At 39.2% G+C, this 24,108-nt stretch overlaps 1 protein-coding gene across 1 annotated transcript in view; it reads left to right on the top strand.

Moving 5' to 3' along the window:
- Window positions 1–23,993, top strand: part of TMEFF1 (transmembrane protein with EGF like and two follistatin like domains 1) — a 117,983-nt gene extending 93,990 nt beyond the window's left edge. The window contains exons 6-10 of the mRNA XM_027644069.1: window positions 10,468–10,616; window positions 11,487–11,552; window positions 16,771–16,894; window positions 20,919–21,077; window positions 22,771–23,993. Of these exons, the coding sequence (XP_027499870.1) occupies window positions 10,468–10,616; window positions 11,487–11,552; window positions 16,771–16,894; window positions 20,919–21,077; window positions 22,771–22,855 (583 nt within the window). The 3' untranslated portion in view covers window positions 22,856–23,993. The remainder of the gene's footprint in view (window positions 1–10,467; window positions 10,617–11,486; window positions 11,553–16,770; window positions 16,895–20,918; window positions 21,078–22,770) is intronic.
- Window positions 23,994–24,108: the final 115 nt, after the last annotated feature.

The following is a 24,108-nucleotide window of genomic DNA, read 5'->3' as shown; positions in this document are numbered from 1 at the left end:
TCAGTGATGTCAAATTTTTGTATTTTCCCCTTTGAAAAAGTTACAGATTTTTTGTTTTCATACTTGGTGTTAAAACATCTCTTGATCAAAGATGGTACTTAAACTTTTATTAGGCTAGATAACACATAGTCTGAAGAGCTCAGGCTTTCCACAGAGTTTTGTATCTTCATTTTGTTTGATTTCACAGAAACATAATCTATCTAAACCAGAAGTGGTAAAAATGCATAGTAAACTAATTACAAAAATATAAACAACTTTATAATTTCCACTGCCTCTACAAAAAATTTCAGTGCTGATTCTGAGTGGAGTGGTTGAGACACAGAAATAGTGTCTGAGGAGAGGGTCATCATAAGCAGCATACTTTAAAAAATTATATTCAGCTTTTTGCAAATCAGTATATTATTTCTTTATCTAAACACAAAAAGGAATCAGGTTGAGGAAACATCACAGAAATGTATTTCTCCATATTTTTCTTCTTTTTCCATACAACTTGTAAGTATTTTAAAAAGTTGTTAGTTTGTGGTTAATCTTTTCAAGGTCATAGGCAATCACTTATGGATGCACTAGTCCTAAGTTGCATAAACACATAATATTGTCCGAACAGTGGTTTTCTGTAAGTCTAAGCTAACAGGGTACAAACAACAGGATTCACATAGCTTGGCTGTGATTTTTTTCCCATTTAGCAACAGAACTGAAACAGGTGGTATATGTCGTGGGAAAAGCTGCTGCCTAAAACCATTCAGTCAGTAATATTAAAACACTTTAAATTATACAGCATAAATGCAAAACAAATTAAGACAGATGTGGTTGCAAAATAGTTTTCATCAGTGTAGCACTTAGATGAACTCTTTCTTCAATGAAAGCAATATAGTATTTGTAATGCTATTGTGGCTTTTAAGAACTCTTAAGTGAATTTTTGTAAAACTCAGGTAAATAATGTTCAGTGTAATTTTTATAAAGCTTCTAAACAACATGATACCTCAGTTAACTGCATATGACTGAAACAGAAATTATTATTTAGAGTCTTTGAGAGCTGAATAACTCTGTTTTTAAAATTTTTTACAGTAGCCACCTGCAGCACTGGCAAGAAACTGGTAATATAAACATACTGGTGGAACTGGTTTTTTTTACTATTGTGATTAGGAAGGTGGGCTCTTAAGTACATATATTTTTCCATAAGACTTCAATTTTCAAATGATCCGGATCTCCATATGTTTTTAAAGTCATCTTACTATTGTCTGGTCATTTTTTCCACAAATATACTACTTTAATACGGACATTTTAAATGTACTGATTCCATTGAAGAATGGGAGTTTCATCTCATTTTTTTCTTTGAAAGTATCTTTCTAACATAAAAAGTAGTGTTGCTTATGAGGAGTTATATCCTCTGCTCTTGCACTGTTTTTGTGGGGTGTCTCTTTCCTCTTGCATGCCAAAACATTGCTAGATACCCTGATAAAACAACATGTCACCATGTTGCAAGTTGCTTAAAAAGGTATTTTAAAATGTGTTGTAACTTCAGGAAAATAATATCCAAAATGAAATAATGAACTGTAGAGTAATTTAGATTGGAGTGATCTCTGAGGAGTCATCTGGTGTGGGCTCCTGCCCTGTGCTGCATCCGGAGATAGTTCATTCATTTGAGCTCAAGGGCTTCTCCAGGAGAGGTCTGACCATCTCCATGAAGGAAGATTTGACATCTGGGCATATCTGCTCAAGAGCTGAGATTCTCTCACTTTAGGGAATAATTTCCTTGTGTTCAATCAGAATTTCTCTCTCTGCAACTTGCAACTGTTTTCTTTCACTCCTCTACTGTGCACCTCTGAGAAGAGCCTCCGTCTGTCTTCTTGATAACCCCTCTTATGTTGTTGGTGACAGCAGTCACCTCCTTGGCCTCCTCTTCTCCAGGCTGAACAAGTCCAGTGCCCCAGCCATTCCTCACACAGCCCATGCTCCGGCCCTCTATCCGTTGCAGTGTCTCACCCACTGGAGCCTCTCCAGTTTCTCTGAGTATTTACTGTTACTGGGGAGTCCCAAAACCAGACAGAGTGCTTCACTTGGGAGCTCGCAAGTGCGGAATGAAGGGCAAGAGTCATTTCCATTGCTCTGTTGGTGACCCTCCTGTGGTACAGTCTCCCAACCTGCTGCTCCCCTGAACCCTCAGGTCCTTTTCTGCAGAGCTGCTCCCCCACCAGTCCACCCGCTGTCTGTACTGTGGTTTCTCTGTCATCTTCAGACTTCTAGAGGTTCCTTTACCTTGTCAAGGCCCTACTTGAGTGTTCATCTTTTTTTTTTGCTTTGGTAAGGAAATCATTAACTTAAAAATAGCCTCTCTGTAAAAATTCAAATTTGTCATGTTTTCAGTATTTTTTTTAACAGACGAGATATGGAAATGAGATTCTGAACACATTCAGTCTCTTTTTAATAAGTGTACTATGCTGTCAAAGATCTGTTTTGACTTGTAATGTAGATTTTCAAGAAAGATTGACAACTGATCCCCAAAAAGACCTTTTGAGATTAACATTTTACAAGATTTAGTTCAGAAAGGAAATGTGTCTCATCAACATGTAGATTCAACTGGCCTATAATTTATGTAGGGTCTGTTTACACAATGACCAAACCAGAAATTCAGAAGTAGAAGTATTAACAATTGGAAATACCAGTGTGGACATTTCAAAGTCCTAGTCTCTGCCTTGTCTATATAATTTGTCCTCCAGGGAAAGATTTGGGCTGTTTGAAGTCCAGCATGCAAGTTTATACTTTTCTCTTTTGACCACTTTCTCACTCATTTACCAACCTTTTTTTTTTTTTTTTAATTAACCCTTTTAGGCTATGATATTGTATGTAGGTATTCATAAGGTAGGGTGTTCTAATCCTATTTAAATGCAATTCACAGCTTTCTGGTCCAGCAGAAAAAAAAATCCTGAGTATTTGTGTGTAAAACAAGCTATTGAAACAATAGAGAAAATCAACCTAAACTAGGGGTTTAAGATTGTGTTGTGGGATTACTGAATTATGAAAAAATGGGCTACAGGATATTCTCATATGAGAGAAATAGCATAATGTTCTTTTCATTATACTGACTATTAAGAAATTGAATAGATCCCAGATGGATAATAATCCAGGCCTGTTTTTTTAATGTATATTTTTAGTGATCTTCCTGGCAGTGTGTGCCAAGTCTTTGAAGGTTCCTGTTGTTTGAAGGTGGGGGGAGAGTTAGGTGGCTCTTGAGAGAGGAAACATCAGTTTACCATGTATGCTGCGAGAAGCTCACTGCAGGTAAGGACTCAATTTCTGCAGTGGTCAGAAAGAGCTATGCCACGAAATTAAAAATGGGAATGTAGGGATGTCTGGAAAGTAGCTGAAGCTTATAGTATTCAAAGCGTGTTCTGCATTGATGGGCAGAAGTAAAAACTGACAGTGTTCAAGCAGGGCTTGAACAGAGAAGCTTGTACAATTGAATTCTACTTCTGTTGTGCTATAACGGGATTTTAGGAAACACACCGAAAACCTAATGAACATTCAACTCTAGTCAAATAGGTAGAAAAATCACTTTGAAATCCAGATTTTCTTAGTTCAGGTTTCATCTGAGAGCAATTGCACACAAGGGAAGAAACATCAAATGAAAGGTAATCCTTCATTTGGCATGGTTATATTCCTAACTGCAATTGCAACACTCCTGATAATTCAATTCACCTCAGTTTATTCCATCAAGCATACCCTTATCCATCTGTGTGCATTTCACATGCTTTCTTTTACTCTAGTGTTTCCATTTCACATTTGTAAGCAGATGTGCCAATAAATCGGTGAGTACCTGAGAAAGCTCACTGTTGCTGTCAGCTACTGGGAAGGGATAGCAAGCAGGACTCCCTGTGAGGTTAGGCCAGAAAAATACATTTGTGAGCAAACCCCAGATGGGCACAAATGCAGTAGCCTGATCTGTTGGTTGGAACTGACCGTCTTCCCCAGTAGCCAAGCCTGCTCCACAAATCTGTAATGCTTTCCTTTCCTTTTTTTTATCCTCTCTTTTCTTTGAACCTACCACGGTTTTTAAGCACACAGAACTTCCAACAGACCACATACACCTTGAAGCCTGGAAACAAAAGGGAGCCTTGAAATGTGTTCTGTTCTCTGGGGATCTAATTAATTTACTGATAGCAGCAAGTGCTCTTACAACCTGAGCTTGCATGTTTTTTTTGTTACACCTAGAAGCCTCTGAAAATGAGTTGTACATCTTCATTTCTTATTTATTAAAACCATCTAAAAATTTGTGTGGTTTAATTATATCACTTTGTACTTTCCTGACATTCAAATGCTTTTCTGTTTAACTAATGGTGTTAATGAGTGATACACATGCAACTTAAAAAAGCACATTTTCACAGCAAGCTACTGCCTTTTTTCTTAGAGTGTCAGCTCTCTCATGGCAGGTGACAAAGTTAAGATTTTTTTCTGTATACCCTAGTTCATCAAGAAAGCATCTGAATACATCCTGTTGACATTCCTGGGCTAAGTGAGAGAAAAGGTCTGTTAAGGACACTAAGTAGCAACCCCCTTCAGCAAGACATCAACTTTAAGAATTAAGTCCCTGTTTTAATCCTTTTAGTTAAAACCAATAGGAAGGTTATAGTGGAAAACACCTCCCGTAGTTCTCTCATTCCTTTTATTCCAATGTGGCTTTTACAGCAAAAATTTGAAGGACTCATCAAGCACATTCAAGATGTCCTTAGTACACAGTTCTGTTAAGTGACTTTTCTTTAAGTGACTCTTTTCTTCTGAAGGTTGTGCTTAAAAGCCACACATCATGCTGAAGGCACCAGTTGGTAGTTTTTCTTTATTTTCATGGAGGACTAAGCAGGATCATGTTTGTCAAACATATGCAAAAGCCAACAGCAGAGCGGCAGTGGGGCTCAAGCTGTGGAGTCCTCACTCAGCTCCAAACAAAGGTGGCAAAACACCCATTATCAGTAGTAGGGCTAGGATTTTGCCATACTCTTGACTTGTATTGAGATGTGATGATTGCTTTACCCAATGAGGCAACACCTCTGGGAAGCCTGAGGGAAGGCTGGCACTTTGAAAGAGCAACTGGGAGAACAGAGAAGCTTTTTATTGTAGAGTTTTGAGTGTTTTGGTTGGTTTTTTTTTTATGCAGATTTTCTCTGCTTATCCTCAATTTTAGCAACTGAAGATCAGCTTCACATAACAATTTATGCTTACACCACTGCTGGACTTCAGGTAGTTGTTCCTGGAAGGTACTCCAAATAGCAGTAATAAATAATTGATACCTAGGAGAAAGGTAGTATGATACTACTAGGATGGAAGATACTAGGATCTCTCTGGCAGACAAGGACCTGAGGATGTTGGCTGACAGCTGGCTGAACATGAGCCAGCAGAGTGCCCGGGTGACCAAGAAGGCCAGTGGCATCCTGGCTGGTATCAGAAGTAGCGTGGCCAACAGTCCCTCTGTACTCTGCACTGACAATGCCACACCTCAAATCCTGTGTTCAGTTTTGTACCCCTCACTGTAAGAAAGACATTGTGGTGCTGTGTGTCCTGAGAAGGAAAACAGGGCTGGTGAAGGGTCTGGAGCACAAGTCTGATGAGGATCAGCTGAGGGAGCTGAGGTTGTTTAGCCTGGAGGAAGGGAAGCTCAGAGGAGGTGTTATTGCTCTCTACAACTACCTGAAAGGAGGATGTAGTCACGTGGAGGATCAGCCTCTTCTCCCAGGTAACAAGTGACAGGACCAGAGGAAATGGCCTCAAGTTGTACCAGGGGATGTTTAGGTTAGATAATAGGTAACTATTTTTTCACTGAAAGGGTTGTAAAGCATTGGAACAAATTTTCTAAGGAAGTAGTGGAGTCACCATCCCTGGAAGTGTTCAAAAAATATGTGGATGTGGCACTTGAGGACATGACTTAATGGTGAACATGGTGGTGGTGCTGGGTTGATGGTTGAACTGGGTGATCTTTTTCTAACATTAATGATTCTATCTTTAAAGGTACTGTGGCATTTTTGTTTGCAAGATTTCAAAAGAATTACTTTTCTTTTTGTGAAAATATGCATGATTCCAGGTTTTCTTTCCTAAGATCCTTTCTCATTCCCTTGTGGGGTCACTCCTAAGGAATAAACATACCTGTCAGAGCACTGTTTGCTTGAGAGACAGGTTTGAAGCTTCTACACTACCTACCTGGGAGACTTCCCACGTGTGATCCCAGGAATCAGGCTGGCTGCTCACCTAAGCTGCAATTATTCCATATGCACCTTCGTGGTCTGCTTCCAGCACGGAAGTAACAGACCTGGGTTTGAACCTCATGTTTTCCACACTACAAGTTTAAATACAAGATCTTGTTCTGCATTTATTTATGACTGACATCATCACCTGCAGTTTTCTCATTGGATTGTGTCAGCCATCCAAACTCAGGCCAGCCTTTAGCATTTGTGAAAATTTACTGAGGTATCAAAATAGCAGTATTTCAGAGGTTCTAGGTAGATAATTTCTCACAGAGGAAATTAAAATTCAATATCAGAGTAGTTTTCTGTTATTATAACTACTGTTGTTTGATGGGTACTATTCTGTTTTTATTTTAGCCATATCTCTAACTGTATAGCATAATATTTTGAAGCCAGATATATGAATTTAGAAATCAAAACCTTTGCCTCCCTTTGCCCCTGAAACCCAGTTTTCAAGTTAATGCCCATAGCTGGCTGGTGGACAGAGGAGTTCAGCCTCACAGCTGGGCTGCCATTCATCAGTCCTTCAGCCCAAGTCAACTGGAAAGTGTCCGTAGCTGCACAGCCAAGCTCAGCGAGCTGCATGTGGCACTGCTGTCATGGACCGAAGTACGTGGACATATGCTGTTGGGAGCTAAGGCAGAAGTGAGAATTGGTACTTAAAAGATGGGATATTAGGAATTTTACATTTAAGGTCTACTCTCTCTCTTCCTGAGTGCCCTTCTTGTGCTCCTCTCACATATCTCTGCTCCCTCTTCACTTTCTCAGGTTTTTCATGCCCTCCTTTCATGAGCAGCTCTCTGCATTTTCCTCTACTCACTTCAAGCTCTCTCCTCACCGTAAGAGAGACCTTTCAGGGAATGGATTACAATATGAGACAGCAATTCTGTGTTCAGATTCAGTCTTAACTGTGAAGAAAAACAAGGCCCACAGTCCATGGTGCCTCACACAGGTTTTCCTGCCTGCAAAAGCCTCTGATAAGACAGACCCTTTAAGACCCCACTTATAGCTCATTAACACTGTCTACCATGTCTTCTCACATACTTTGTGTGCTGTTTTTATGGTCTGTGAGATGGTTCAACACTGTGGGCTCTACTTGGTAGCCTTGAGCTTCAATGTCTACTTGGCTTTAGCTCTCAAACTGGCTAGTGGGGGGAGTTGGCTCCCCTCAGACTGTTGGATTTTCTGTCATCTCAGGATCAAGCAACTGTCTACCCTCTGTAGCTGTCTGACTTCAGATGTAACATATTTTCAGTATTTCATAGCAGGTTTGTTTGTGGATCTTGCAGTACTTTCCTGAGTGCTGTTTTGCTTCAGTCTGTGGTGGTCCTGTCCTCTCACAGGAACTCAGGCTCTGGTTTCAATGTGTTTGATGTGCAGCATCAGAGCAGCAACTTGTTCTCCCACGGTTTTACCTTCCTTCACAAACACTGAACAGTTAAAAACAACATTCTTCGCATGTTTTCTGTCAAGAGCAGCACTCCCCATATGTCACTACTTACATCTCAAGTTTGACACTTCCTGCAGTCCTGACTGTATGTTTGATCTTGTGGAAACTGTCTACAAGCAAGGACAACTTCATTGCACCCTGCACAGACCTCTGAGAAGTGCAGGTTTCTAACATGTGCTACTGGCTCCCTGTCTGCCGTCCTACAGCATCTGTGCAGGTATCGCGCCCAGGACATGTCCTCGCCTTAACTCATTCCCTTTCAGCCCTCTGAAAGGCTTCAGGGTTTTATGCTGGAATAATAGTTTCAGGTTTTTTAAAGTACATCGGTCCAGTTCAACTCTTCATTACCCCACAGTGTACCTGAACCACCTGCTTTTGCATGTGAGGCAGTTCTGTTGAGTTCCTCAGTGACCTGGGGAAGGCTGGATGTACCATTTGGCATTATGGTGGCAGGCGAAGAAGTAGCTAATGTCACTAGGCAGATAATTTGAAATTTTTGTACATTAAAGAGATGGTTAGAGCTAAGACTGAGAGTGTTTATCAGAAAACCAGGGTCAGAAATTCACAACTAGCCCTAAAACAAGCACTTGGCAGTTGTAAGAAAGTAAGCATTTAACATTAGATGTTAAATCTAAACACGGCAAAGCATGGAAACTTAAGCAGTTTCCAAACAGTTTCAACACTAGCCTGTAATGTCACCATGAGGAAGAAAAAAAATATTTTCAAAACACACCTTATTTGTCACCAGGAATGACAAAACCCAACCATAATTAGGATGCTACAGACCTTGGATGGTGACTACAGACAGATTTAGATCTGTTTGGTCATAGAAATACAGATGGAACTAATCTGGAGATACACATGCAAATGTGCTCAGATGTGACAAGAATGGGTGCTCACAGGCAGTGATGCTGCCAGAGTGCTGAGGCTGAGTGAGAGTATCTATAAGCATATAGCCAGTGTCATACAAATTAGGACTAGGTCTCTGCTAGTTTGTGTCAATAAACATGCACAACTGCTAAGCCATGAGTCTATTATTTGTATTTTAGTAAATCCTGATAGACCCCCTATTAGTCTTAAAATCATGTGGGAGAATGTAAACATACATTGTAAACAAAATAGTATTTCCATCCTGGTTCTAAGGTTTACAACCATTACCACTTCTAGTAAGAAAAATTATGATATGTTCATCATATTGATATTTAAAGGCTTCATTAATACTTGGAGGTAGGTTCCTAAGATGTGTAGAGACTCATTATTGAGGCAGTTTTTCACTCTCAGTAGGTGCACGTAAAACCCTGTTTGCACTAGAGATGTTCTTTTGTGTAACAACAATCTGAAGTTCACAGGCATGAAATATTACTGGAAAATTAGCATATTTAAATTAAGCAACAAAAGGTGCTCTTGGGAAAAGAGGAAGAGGGAAAAGTATCCTGGCCATCTTCAGTGTTTCTGCAGCATGGAATTGGGTTCTGCTGCAAGAGTCATTACTGGCTTGAGGCATACATACATCTGTCTAATAGTTTAATTTTATCTGGAACAGTGGGAAAAACAAACAAACAAACAAAAAAACAAAAAAACTAACAAGTTGATAGCTTGCACATTTTTCCCCTTCCTGTGACTTACAATAGTAAATCAAGGTGAAGCTTGTGGCAGCTCTTGACAGGCAGACCACGTATCCGCTGTGTAGAGCTTTCTGGTAAGGAGAGGACCTTGTACCAACTGCCACCTTCTCAGGAGATGCAGAGTGGCTCTTCTCACACTCACAACATCAGGAGGAGCTTGACTGAGAGCTGGACGTGGTGCCCACCTTGTCCTCCCCCTTATTTTGCAGACACACTCCTTATTTTTTGCAGCCTAGAGGTGGGAAGGAGATTGCGGAGCAATGTGAAACATCTACAGAAGCTTTCATTTAAAAATAGAAGTTCAGTTAGAAAGTAGAATATTGACTAAAACAAAAAAGGGGTGTGGTGCTGTAAAGTTTTCCTATGCCATTCACTTGTAAAATTTCAGGACTTCTTGTGGGTCCTACAAAGCTATCTAACCATAACCATCTAAGTAATAGCCCTGTCAGAGACTTTGGCTGTCCTACATTTGTGTAGTTAGGAATAAGATACATGCTAGGTCTTTAATTTTTCCAATTTTCATTTTACAATCCCTAGTTGCAAATTATGTGGAAAAGCTTTATTCAAAACAACCAAAGTGTCAATGGATGCAATGTGGAATAATTCAGATTGTATAATCCTGTTTTAAATACATCATAATAGAACCATTGTTAACTTTCAAAGGTGTGAATGAATTTCTTGCTGAAATGACACAATTAACCAAGCATATTGAGTCTTTACAGCCTCTGAAATAGAACTCCTTTTACTGCCTGACAGAAATGGGAGTCCTTTTTGTTTTCCCTCTCAAGTATCCTGACACCCCCAAAAAAAGCAGAATATTCTTCTGTTTTTATTCACACAAGAGAACAGACACTACAAACTGGTGTATTAATGAAGCAAATCTTCCTAGCAATGTGTTATCAATTTTTGGCTGTATTCCATGAGATTGATATGGTAGTAAAACTACAAGAAACATTATTACATTATTAAAAAGCACACTCTTCATAATTTTGCACATTCTACTTGAAAGCCTGAGACATCAATGACTTCTTCAGCATCCTCATGCAGCATACTCTTCTCTCCTGCCATTGATGTATGAGCTACTGTTTACTCAGGACTCAACATGACTTAATTTTTGTTTGCTGGATGTCAATTTTATTTTGTCGTATGTTTCAATTAACAGGTGTGTATGTAATATAGACTGCAGTGGATACAGTTTTAATCCTGTATGTGCTTCTGATGGAAGTTCCTATAACAATCCATGCTTTGTTAGAGAAGCGTCATGTCTGAGGCAAGAGCAGATTGACATCAGGCATCTCGGACACTGCTCAGGTAGGCTTAATTTTGTTTTTCTGGAAATGTAAATTCTGACAGAGGTGGGCTTGGTAGAGCTTTCCGTTTTACATTTTTGATCAGAAGTCACTGATCCATCTATCCATGAACTACCCACCTGTAGTTTTGAGTTTCCCACACTACATACGTGTGTGCTGTGTTTACGTGACCTTTGGCTGTTGTTACCTGGAAAGACAGGAAAAGCTCTTAGGAAAATCTAAGCCGTTATCCAACAGTTCTTACACAAGGGCATGGTAAGAAGTAGGAAAGCAAAAGGAATATGGGTGTGTGGGAAATGTTCCCTCTTGCTGCTGGGGGTTGTACAGTGTGCTTCCAAGGTGAATCGAGTTGAGTCCCAATTGCACAAATATTGATCAATTAATCTTAAGGATCTTTTCCCACCTAAGTGATTCTATGATTTCCTTTTCCAGTGCTGGAATGGTCCACTGAAACCCTCTGTCTACTACCTTGTAGCTATTCATGCACGTGACTCTTCGATTTTGGGGGCTTGCATTTAGGACTTTCTGTTGGGAATAACAGCTTTCCACTATCTCTTGGCCAGTTACATCTGGATCTGTAACTTGGACCGTTCCAACAAGAAAACAGACTGTCACCAAAATAACCTAGGTCCATACTGCAGAAAAGTTTTTAGTTCAAAACCTACAGCTTGAGGTGTGCTATGTATTGGTCTGGACACCAGGGTTACTGACCAGGCTGGTTATATGGGAGGAACAATGTGGGAATGTGTCCAGTTTTACTGCAATTTAAAATAATTCTTTGAATATTATTGTGGCTTCTCAATGATGTACATGTAGTGGTCTGGAAAGCAGCCTTTCCTAATAGCTAACCATGCATGTATTTATCACCTAGAAACAGATGACTCAAATGCAGTTGGAAAGAAAGATGATGGCATGCAGTATCGGCCAGAAGTGAAAGGTACTGTGCAAACTTTGTGCTATTTGGTTATGGCTTCACAAGATGAGAGAACAGAACATGCAAGTCCCTTCTTGTTTGTCTTACAGCTTTGATTTCTGTAACTGAGACAGACCTGTGAACAGCTTCTTTCTTACAGCATGTTGCAAGGCTGGCAAAAAGATGTGCATGATTTGTGAGTTTTACCTGCTATATTCCTCTAAGATGACCAACTGCTCACCACCCTGTACAGTGGCCACAGGATTAGACTCCCTCCAAGTGCTGTGAGAATGACTTTACTGGAAGATACCAAACTGTGACATTCCTGATGAAATAACATAACACAAGCCTCCCTCCCATGATCCCATCTCTTCTGTTAACTTCTGAAAAAAATGGATGATTCTGTATTTGTTAGGTTGTTTTAAAATATTTTCAGTAAACTAATACACATTAAATCACACTGGTTGAAAATGTTTCACCTATATGAACGTTATCTTACCTTTAATAACCTTTAATGTCTCAGCTTTTTCTCCATCCCTATTAGTCACATCAAGTATCAGTCCAGTGCTTTCTTTGGACCTCCTCTCGCTATTAACACACTTTAAAGAGCCCTTCTTGCTATCTTACACAACACTGGCCAGATTCAACTCTAAATGAGCTTTGGCCTTTTGTGGTTTGTCTCTGCATATACGAACCACAGCTCTGTACTCTTCCTGTGAAGACCTGATCTCACTTCCAGTGATCATACAAATTCTCTTTCCTCTTGAGCTTCACAAAGAATTCCCTGTTCACTCAAGCTGGTCTTCTGCCCCAGTTGCTTGACTTATAACACAATGGAATTGTCTGCTCCTGTGCTTCTAAATGGTGCTTCTTAAAAATTGACCAGCACTCATGGAGCCCTAAGCCCTCAAAAGCAGATTGCCAGGGTACTTGGCTAAATAGTCCTATGAATAGCTTAAAGTTTTTTATCCTAAGCTCCAGGGTAGCAACCCTGCTGTCCTTTTTTCTCGTTATGCTGAAAACTCAACCATTTAACTCAACCATTTCATGATCACTATGGCCAAGACAAACACCTATGATTACATCCCCTGTGAGTCCTCTGTTCACAAATAGCAAGTCTAAGAGGGCTTGGCTGACTGAGTACCTGTGACAAGAAGTTATTATCTCTACAAACATCAAGAATTTCCAAGACCAGTTCACCACAGCAGTATTATGTTCCCAGGTGATGCCAGGGAAGTTAAAAATATCCCGTTAGGAGAAGGGACACCAATCCAGAAATTTCTCATAATTGCTTATAGAATAACTTACATCCTAGCTGAGCACTCAGTAGTAGGCATCCACTACCACATCTCCTTGTTTTCAATCCCTCTAACCCTCACCCAGAGGCTCTCAACCACACGAGCACTAATCCTAAGTGCTGTACAATCAAATCTTTCCCTTCCGTATAGCATGACACCTCCAACTTCTCTGCCTTACCTGTCCCTCCTGAACAGCCTGTAGCCCTCTATCCCAGCACTCCAATTGTGGGACTCATTTACCAAGTCACGTAAATACCAGTTATATCATAGCTCTGTGCTCTGACCAATGCTTCCAGTTCATCTTGTTTGTTTCTCGTGCTGTGTGTGTTGGTGTACAAGTATTTCAGATATGCTCCTGAGCTCTCTGTGCTCCCAGGAGCAGTGCAAGTGTTCCCACTAGCACTTGCCACCCTCAGGTGATGCCATGCCAACCCATGTCTTACCTACTGCAATTCTGTTGGCATCCTATTCCCCCATTAATTCTAGTTTAAAGGCCTCTCCAGCAGTCCCGCCATCTTATGCCCAAAAGGGCGTTTTACCCTTCAGGACAGGTGGGTCCCATCAGGCCCCAGCATACCTTGTGTTTCACAGTGTCTTCCATGATTTAAAATGCCAAAGTTTTGGTGGAAACACTAGTCCCAGAGCCAGGTATTGATATTCTGTGCTCACCTGTTTCTTTTAAGTCTCCCCACATTATTGGGAGGATTGAGATGAAATATTATGCTCCCAAATTTTTTTAGCATTGTACCCAAGGCTTCTGAAATCTCATTTGATTGACCTCAGACTTTTCATTGCTACATCAGTAGACACATGAAAGAGCAGGAATGGGTAGTAGTCTGAAGGTTGTAATAACTTATTCAGTCTTGTGGTGACATCCCTAATTCAGGCCCCAGGAAGGCAGCAAACTTTCCTGAAAATAGAGTCCAGTCTGAATGGGTGCTTCCATTCTGCACAGGAAGGAATCACTAATGAAAATCACTCACTGTTCTTTCTCCTCAGCACTGGTCTTAATGCACGTTTTGTTGTGAGGGGTTGGTACCTTCTCTGTTAGCTCTGGTCTTTAGTTTTTTCTGTCATTATACTTGTTTTGCACTCCCATGGCCTCACTGAGTAAAATCATCACACCATGGCTTTCAAAATTCCTTATATTCTTCTTGAAAAGTCGTTCAGTGTCAAAAAGCTTCATATATTTTTCTCTTTTACAAATTTTCGCTGCATATGTTGTACCAGTTGGAGTGATTTAATGTCAATTTTCACTTACATTATGAAGGTATAAAAGGCACCAAATGGAATATACATCTTATTATGTGATGTAATGAAACACCACTTTTGGTTCCTATTCCAAAGAAGTAACAGCCTTTTATTCATTGCATATAAATTGCTCTTGAAATCTAGTTAGTGGGAAAACGACTGTATATAATTATTATTATTAATGTGTATAGCTTGTGCAGTCTCACATTCAGCAAATGATGTGCATGGAGGGAGTATGCTTCATGAAAATAAGCTGTGTTGAATTTTTTAGTGCAGTAGTCAGGTCATTTTAAATAGTGAGAGCATGAAGTGAACGTCTTTGAATGACATGTTTTCTTCCAGGATAAGAGAACAGTCCACATTCCTATCTATTTGCTTTTGCTTTCAATTCCTGTGAGTTATTTTTGTTAAACCCTGTTGTCTGAATATATACCTTTTAGTCTCTAGAATCCTGACAGTCTCCTTCTTCTGCAGTGCAAGTGGCTACCTAAAGTTACATCAGAAAGGTCTCTCCTCCCAGATTCAGCTGGCTTGCTGGTTTTGTTGTAACAAGATGAGCATTAGGATTTCAGTTTTTATGTGTGACTCATTCTTCTGGTGAAATATTTGAACTCCTATATCCAGTCACGCTTTCAAGGCTCCTCCACCAGTTAAATCTTTCACTTTGAAGTCCTGAAGCAGTCTAGCAGGTCTCTCAGATTAGAAACAGATTCCTGTCAATAGGAGGGTAAATATCTGTTTTACACTAGGAATGACCTCCTGCATTTAACAATATCTCTTTGCTTAATATAAGTTTTGCCTCTGACTTGTGTGACTGTGGCTACCTGGCCACCTTTCAGAGGATGCGCCTTTCAGTCTTTCACTGGGCCTCACATTCTGTGTCAGTACATATATTAAAACCAGACATGGCACAGCTCTATGAACAGACTAATATAATTATCTGTAGCTTATTACAAGCCTTTAATTGGGACCAGATGTGACAGTAATTAACTGCTTGGAGGAGGAGGGAGATGATAGTTTTGGGATGAGACATCCCCACTTTTCTCCTCTTCCATCAGGGCATTAGTGGACATCTTGTCAGTATTAAGCAACATTCTTCCCTTGTATCAAGTCTTCTGTATCTTCAAAACATAGCTTGGATCAACAGACTTCCTTATATCTAAGACCTCTAATAGATTGTTGGGGTTTTTTTGTCTTGAAACAAATTAAGAAATATTCCAGAAATGGTCAGGAAAAACCTCAACACAATAGCATGCCTTTTATTTTGTTTTTTGTCTTGTATAGATACATTCTCTTTCTTGCTAGTGTTATTTCAAATATCTGCAATTGTATAAGAGATCTCTTCTTCGCAGTCCCTTTTACTCTGCACCCGCAGTTCATTATAGTCTTTTATTTGTGATGCTATAGTCTATTGATACAAAAATTAGCGTAATTCCATAATTATGCTCACATCTTAAGATCCCTGCTTTTTAGAGGAGTTCATTATGAAATACAACTTCTGTGTTTAGGACTTTTTTACAGAAAAATTTTTTGGGAAGTATGCTTGTAAATGAACACAGATTTGGATAGTTTTGTTAAAATGACAGAAGCATGAAAGATGTTGAGGCAGAAGGGGCTGCTTTCCTGTGCTGGGCTGACCTGGACAGCAACTGAGTGCCTGCCAGCTACTTGCTCTATTCCAACTTCCCCCAGGATGATGGAGGAGGGAATCAGAAAAGCAAACATGAGAAAAACTCATTGGTCAAGATAATGGAACTTTAAGAAGTGAAAGGGAAAAAAAAGGAAAAAAACCCAAGCAATGCAAAATGTCCAACCAGGAGACTGAAGACCAGCCAGTCTCTGAGCAGCTGCCACTGATACCAAACCCATAGTTTTTATTGCTGAGCATGATGTCATATAGCATGGAATATCTCTTTGGTCAGTTGGGGCCAGCTGTCCTGGCTGTGTCCTCGCCCAGGCTCTTGCCCAGCCCCAACCTCCTTGCTGAGGGGAGAAGGAGAGCACCCTTCAGCAACAACCAAAACAGTAGTGTGTTACCAGTACTATTTTATCCAAAAATCTAAACCACAGCACTGTATGAGCTGCTATGAAGGAAGTTAACTCCATCCCAGCCAAAACCAGCACACTTCCCAAAGGAATAGGTATTTTAAGCACATTTCGATATTTTTGATTTCTCTCCCCATAAAAATTTTTCTCTGAGGAAAACTGCTATTGAAGTGTGTTTGATTTCAGCTTTAATGACCAGTGGTACCAGTCAAATCTGGGCTTTATCAAGTGGTTTTCTATCCAGTAATCATAAAATGTGGTTCAGCTTCTTCTTTCTAATGCTTTTAAGAGGTGACTTTTTCCTCTATTTACACATGAGAGACAGCTCTTTATATCTTTGTATTAGCACTTTGGCCCAGTGCCACTGATGAAGCTTCTACTGATCTTCCTGCTTTGGCTTTTTTCTGTCATGAACACTTTTCTGATTTTTGAGAAACCTTATGTAAGAAGCAAATTTAGATGTCTCTGAGGATCATTTCTAGAAAATCTTTGTAGGTGCCTCTGAAACTTCCCCCTTAAGCCTCTGCTTCATTTTTCTGTATTCCTTTATTCACTACAAGTTTTTAAGGATATGGTATTCTTGGTTGAGAGTTTTTAATTAGTATAATACAGCCATATATAATTGTTTATCTGTATTTCCTTTCAAGATGCCAGTGATCAAAGAGAAGACATTTACATTGGAAATCATATACCTTGTTCAGAAAGCTTCAATGGTTACTGTATACATGGAAAATGTGAATTCATTTATTCCACTCAGAAGGCTTCCTGCCGGTAAGTCCTGCATGCTTCCAAAATGTGATTGAAATTACTGTAAAGCTTAATGAAAATGCTCTCTAGACATAATTACAGGATGTATCACTTTGTAGTTATCTAAGCAGTGGCTCAGGGGCCGTATCCCTGTGCTGTGGCAGCACTCAACTGCTCCAGTCATGAGAGTGATAGTGCTCAGAGGAGAGGCTCAGTGACTCAGGTAAATCAGAAGCTGAATCCTCCTGAGGAATGTAGCCTTGGTGTTGTCTTCTTATTTTCAGCTGATAAATCCTGTCTAGAGAAAAAACCCAAAGCAAACAAAACAAAACAAATATTAAAAGACCTTTGCCTTGCATTGCTTCTCTGTAAGACTCTGCTTTCACCGTTGACCTCTCTTCTTATACTATCTGTACATTTTATTGCTCCTGTCATAAGCTCTCTCTAGAGTATCAATATCTTATTTTTAACATTTATTACCCTTTGTCACAATAATAGCCTTTACCTAGAGAATATAAAACTGTAAAATATTCTTTACCCCACACTTTTTATCTATGGTATGACCTAGCAGCTCAATACACTCAGTATTAAGCCACTCAGTGTTTCCCAGGATATCTGAATGTTCCTTAGCTCCCAAATAAATTTTTTCCTTTAGATTTCACCAGTTAAATTCTGTATCTTTGTTTTCCTCCAAAACTAAAATTTACTTTTAAGTTGGTTATAGAAAAAGGCCAGTTCTTCGTAATAAGATGCAGTGCCCTACTTATTAGAAGGTTTCTCTCCTGAACTTTTATCTTGGAAGCTTGTACCTTCAGATTAATGTGGCTGAAGATGCTATAACTCTTTGCTTTCCTTTGCTTTTGAAACTTCAACTGTAAAACCATTGGATACTTTCACATTTTCTCCCTTGATCATTATTGATCGATGATATTTAGGGGTTTTTTGTACTGACAAGATTTAAGGGTTTCCAGACTGATCAGAGAGCAGGAAGCCCAAAAGGCAGAGACAGTACGGTTGTCAAGCATTTGAAAGCTTATATTATTTCTTTTCCCATGCAAGACCCTTTCTTGTTTATTTTCATCTTCCCAATAGGACTGTTTTGTTTTTCTCTTCAACTGGAATCAAGAGAACTCAACGTGGCTTTGCTTCTCTTGGGAAGCTGTGTGTATCCCCCACATCATCTTGATGGGCATTAGGCAGCGCTATCTGATTACAGTACTCTTTTGATCTGTATTGAACTGTATTTAACACAGTTTATGATGTATTTGTCCCCAAAATATGTGAAGTAGAGGTATTTGAAGGAAAACATTCCTTTCTGAATTAATTGATTTTTAATTCCTCTGAATTTTTTTCTGGAACGTGGTAATCTCATAGTGATTAATTAATTTATGAATCAATGTGTATTAAGTCATTTATATAATTATTATTACTCTAGAATTACTGACAGGCAGTGTTTTGATGAACTTAATTAATGCCCCATCCCTTTAAATTCTATTTTATAGTTACTTGTAATATTACTACTTTCAGCTATGTATTTAAACAACCTGAATTGTATCTCCGCACTGGACCTAGCACACCAAGCCTCACGTGGTTCCAGTCAAGAATTTGTGACTATCAGTTCTTAACCCTGAGTAGCAGATCTCCTTTGGATTTTTCTTGCCTATTAATATACTGATGGTGTCATACGTTATGCATGTTTCCTACTGAAATAAAGTTATTAAGGAAACAAATGGTTTATATGAGACATCAATCCACCATAGTACTTCTATCAAAGAAAAGAATTCTCTCCTTCTCTGGTAAGGAAAATGTAATGCTGAATGCTGGGGGCAAATTGTTATTTTCAAATGCTTTCCATTCTCGTACACATCTAGCATATACATTATTTAATTTGGCCCTCATTTACTGGTAGTGATATATGTGGGGTATCAGATGACCTATAAAACTGCAGAAAATACCTGCAGAGAGCAAATTCTGATTTTTGCTTTCACTGGGGGCAATGAATGTCCTTGCTTATTGTACAGGACTGCCAGCAGGCAGGTGGGAGAAAGGTTTTGTACTAGCCAACTGCATAGCATTGTGTTTAGTGGCCTTTGCACAGGTGGGATCTGGTCTGTCTCCTGCTACCCTTGTCCTTATGGCAGGCTGCATCAAGGAGGCACAGTTCAACCCCTTACAAAGAAATCTAAACTTCTTCATGCTAACTCAGTTAATTGACTGATCGGCTTATTTTGATAAATCCTTCCTGACCTCTATTGATCTTGCTATTATGCTAATACTATATTGTCTTTTTATGTATTAATGCAGCAGAATGCTTTTAAAACTGTTCTACAAGTTTAAGGTAGCTAGTACTTCATCTTACCTGAATTTCCATCCACTATTTCTCAGAAATAATTTCTTGTCACTTCAGTGTTTCTGAGGAAGCATCTTTGAATTATTTGTACACACTACTGTTTTGGCTGTTGCTGAAGGCTTTGTTTTGCCTCCTCTGCATTAAAGCAACTCTCACATTGATAACACTTCAACCTTTACCTTCTTTAATGAAAACAAGAGCAAAGTAACAAAAAGAATTCAGTCCTCTTGACTAACAAGGAGAACACTTCCTTTTTGTTTCTTTTTGCATGATTACCAACATGTTCCCTGTCCTCATTTTTCTTGTATGCTTATACAGAATTCTCTTTATTCCTTCCTTAGCTACCACTGAGCATATTTACAGTATATGACAGTTTTTCTTTAACAACTCTTACTGGAACTTGGTTCATGCCTGAACCAAAACTCCTTACACAGCAGGTCATGGCTGGAGAAAGTAGAGTCACAAGATTAGGAACATGTAAACCCCGACTATTATCCCTGCATGCAGAGGGGGATTAGGAGTTGCATTAGCAGTTGTAGAAAGGTCTTTGGTGTAATGATTTTGTTGCTCCAAACAGAATTAACTCCTACCCTAGCACAAAGCTTTTCAATGGATGAGTCTGATTTTGTGTTGCATTTGGGCTTGTCAGATCCAGTTTACAAAAGGATTATTTCTCTACCTGCATGTGAGTATTTCTTTCTACTATAGAGCTGGAGGCCAACAGTATGATTCAGTTGTCCATAAAGACACATTCGCATCAGTCACTTCTAAAGGACAGGTGTACAAGGAATTTGCTCAGGGTTGTAAGTGATGGCCTTTGATTCCACAGACTTAACGCTCAATGTCTTGGGTGGCTCTTGCCTTTTCTTGCTATGCTTCATTCTCTTTTGCCTTGAGACACGAATTGCTCCAGAGCACTGCCTGAACTGTCATTGATCAGGAATAGCCTCTGCTGAGTTTCTCATTGAGCTAACTGCTGCTTGCTCAGGCAAGGTACCATTTGGAGCAGATGCTTCTCTTCTGTCTCCAGGCATTTTTCCCCCACCCATGGCCAATGTTTTTTGATTCTTCCATGAACCCTCACTTGAACAGTTGTGAACCATTTGGTTTTCTAACCCGATCTCCATCAAATTTTGTCTTGGTGACAAGGCAGGAGGGGGTTTGGAGCTGGTTTTGCCCTATAGGCTTTTGTAAGATTCCACTTTTGTAAGCTGCATTTTGAAAATGGATCTTCCTTTCTCCCCGTATTTCAAGGTTTCTCTTCATCTTTGTAATTTCTCTTCCTTATTGGCCGTGGAGCTGAATGAGTATATTTACTTTGTATTTCATTAGCATGCTTCTTTGTGTTTCATTTAGCCTTGTCTGCTTTTTTCACCCAGTTGCTTAATTCTTCGTAAATATTGCACCAATATAATAATGACTCCACCTATTTCTTTTGGCAATTCAAGGCCTTCACCACACTAGTGTCTTTTCAGAGGGCCACTAGTAACCTTAACCTAAGCAGAGCGTATCTATTTTCCCTGTCTCTTGTGCCATAGAAATCCAAACCATTCCCTAACCCAAGCTGTTACCACACCTCCACCTTCTCAGTAGCTCTTTCTCAGCTGGAGTCACCTTGCTTTTCTTGTTTTATCTGCGAAATGACTAAGTTGTTTTCAAATTACAGATTCTATGAAATATTCCTTTTTTTTTTTTCAGATGTGAATCAGGATATACTGGACAGCACTGTGAAAAGACAGACTTTAGTATTCTTTATGTTGTCCCAAGTAGACAAAAGCTTACGCACGTTCTTATTGCAGCAATAATTGGAGCTGTACAGATTGCCATTATAGTTGCAATTGTCATGTGCATAACAAGGTAGGTAAAGACAAAAGCAGTGAAAACCTACACATTGTATAGATATACTTTTTCTGTGTTTAAATGTATGATGCCCAACATTTTTTCTTTAACATATATCCTAAAATATCCCCATAAAAACTACGTAATGACTGAAACAGAAGGATTATGCAACATCCTATCTCCCCCTTTGTTTTTTGGTCACAAAAGACAGATTTTTTTAAATTCCGAAACCACCGGTAACCACTCTGAATCTCCAGACCAAATACACAGCAGAGCAGATCAGCCTTGAAACACATCCAAAAGGTCAGCTACTCTGTTAGACATTCACTGGACTTATTGAAACATTGCTGATACCTTATAGAAGATATGATCCCCAGCTACCACCCAGTGAAACCAGAGAGGTTGACAAAGTGCTGTTCCCTGCAGGACCACTGTAAATGGTGTTACACAGAGAAAAAAGAAGTATCCTTCACACCATATATATATTCTGAAAATTATTGTGCAGCTAGTCCCATTATTAGACACTGTCGATTGGAACCTATTTTATGAAATGTAAAGATGCAGAAGCACAGAATGCAGGTTTCTGGGTTGTTTTGAACTCTCACCCTCAGTAAAAGCTGAGATGAGAGCCATGGGTTCTTTTTGATGACAAAGGATTCAGTTCAAGGACTTGAACCAAACAAGGACTAAGGGCTCTGGTATAGATTAAGGATGGCTTAGTTACGTTATAGGTGTATGAAGCATTTAAGTCCTGTATTTGGGGATCCGTGCCACACTTTGCCTTTTCCTCCTCAAGTCATCCTTCAGTTTTTCAGCTCCATTTATTCTGGGCTGTAAAACTTTATACTACCGCATAGTGCATGGCTTCCCAAACTCAGGGATGTAGAGTGACACCCCCATGAATGAACAATACAGGCCTCCTTCCCTACATCCCTTGTGAAGTTCAACCTAGAAGATACATGTATAAAACACTCCCTGCACACGTAAAAGAGTTACCTGGCTCATGCAATTGACGTCATCCCTTTTTCCCTCAACACCCCACTGGCCAAAGCAGTGGTGTGGAAGGCTATGGTTCAGCTCCTCTTTCAGTCTCTCTACGATCATTCCCCACCTCATGGTCTCTTTTGTCTTGCTGCGTCCCAACAGGACTGCTCCATCATGCATTGCCTGCTGTCTGACAGGCTAAGTCCCATTCCATTCGGAGTTGCTGGCTTTTGTGAATCCTTTCTTAGCTATGTGTCTGACCCCAAGAAAGGGATAACCTGAGTCACCTTACAGAGAGTCCTGGGTGGGCTCTGTCTCATGGGCTTCTGCGAGCAGCCAGGCACCTTGAGGCCCAGCACTTCAGGAGGCTGATTGATCCAGTCTTACCATCCACTGAGTTTTAAGAAGGAAATATGTGTAAAATAAAGCTAATACAGTTATTTACCCTGGAATGTGTTTTGCTGGATCAAGGCTGAAGGATGTAGCACCTTGCTGGTTTCAGTCTCAAGTTCAAGCAGAGCTCCCTTATGAGTGATGTGGGGTCCTACAAACATCCCCAGTCCAGTACTGAACAGCGGGAGCATCCTTCCAGTCAGCACAGCTCATAGACTCCTTGCTATTGCTAAGTACAGAAAATTAAGTCAATGTGTTATTGTTAGGCTTAATTTTATGTGGCATATATAAAATCTGTGCTCCTTTTTAATTTTGTTCTCTTTTTTTTTAACAGAAAATGCCCCAAAAACAATAGAGGACGTCGGCAGAAGCAAAACCTAGGCCATTTTACTTCAGATACATCATCCAGAATGGTTTAACTTAGTACTTTTTATACCTACATTGACCATGTGATGTACATTTTTATTATATCTTTTTTTAAAGAATGGAAATATTTATTTCAGAGGCCTTATTTTTGAACATTTTTAGTGTAACAATGTTGGTCTGTATTCTGAAAGCATCAGCTCTAACAGCTATGGACTGGTTTAGTATCTTTACTTTTATGTTTTTGAATACAGTAGTTCATTTTCTGTATCTGTGTCACATGGTTATATAATAGACTTGTGCTTTATCCATGGAATGTAATATTTTTGGGAACACAGATTTATTCCAACAATGGTTGTAGACTTAAAAAAACCCCAACAAACCAACAACAAAAGTCCACATTACCTAACAAACAAGGCATGAACTAAAGGTAAAAATGTTTACAGCTTACTTTTCTTATGAGGAACTAGAAAACACTGTGTTTAAATACCGTAGATATTTAAATGTTTTTGGAAGTTAGTAACTGATTTTTTAGACACTGCCTATCGCATGAACTGTGAAGCTGTGTGCTGTGTGTAGTTGTAACATATTTATAAAATGTGTGGGCTGGGTCTAAGCACTGCCATCTTCATAAATAATTCCAACAATTTATTTTTAAAGAGGAAAATTATAAATTTCATAATTTGGGAAGTTACCTGGTAGAACAGATGGCGCAGGTCCAAAAGAAATAGGTCTTAGTAGATTTAGGTACTGTAAAAATTGGTGTTGAATAATTGAACAAAAACAATTGGAATAAAGCCTACTTTATCACTGTTAAAAACTGTTTTAATACTTCTTAAACTTTTTTAAAGAAAATACATGTTTTAACACCTACAATACAGATTGTATAGTGTTTGTGATTAAAATTAAAAAATAAAAGTGAATGAATTACTAGTGCTCTTGTATAGAGTATTTTCAAGAGCTAAAGAAGTCCATCCAAATTAGTCTGCTGGTCATAGTTATATTAATAGACTGTTAGTTGTCGTTTGAAAGATCCCAAGATAAAGTGTGAATAGGATGTGTTCAACTGTTTTAACATGTAGTTTAGGCTTTCAGAATTTTGCATGTAGGATTTAATAATTTGTTCAATAAAAAAAAAATGCTTTCAACATTTTGAACTGGAAAAGCATGTCACAATACAACGTTTTCACTATATTGCCTCTGGTTTAGTGTGTTTATTTGTTACCCCACGGGGTAATTGCAGCAAGCTGAAGACCTGAATTTGTTTTGCTGGAAAAAAACAACTGTGCTAATTTTCCTGACTGCTTTT

The sequence above is a fragment of the Corapipo altera genome, unplaced genomic scaffold, assembly GCF_003945725.1.
Source record: "Corapipo altera isolate COAL_440 unplaced genomic scaffold, ASM394572v1 24b, whole genome shotgun sequence".
Lineage (NCBI taxonomy): Eukaryota > Metazoa > Chordata > Aves > Passeriformes > Pipridae > Corapipo > Corapipo altera.
This window is presented reverse-complemented; position numbering and strand designations above follow the sequence as displayed.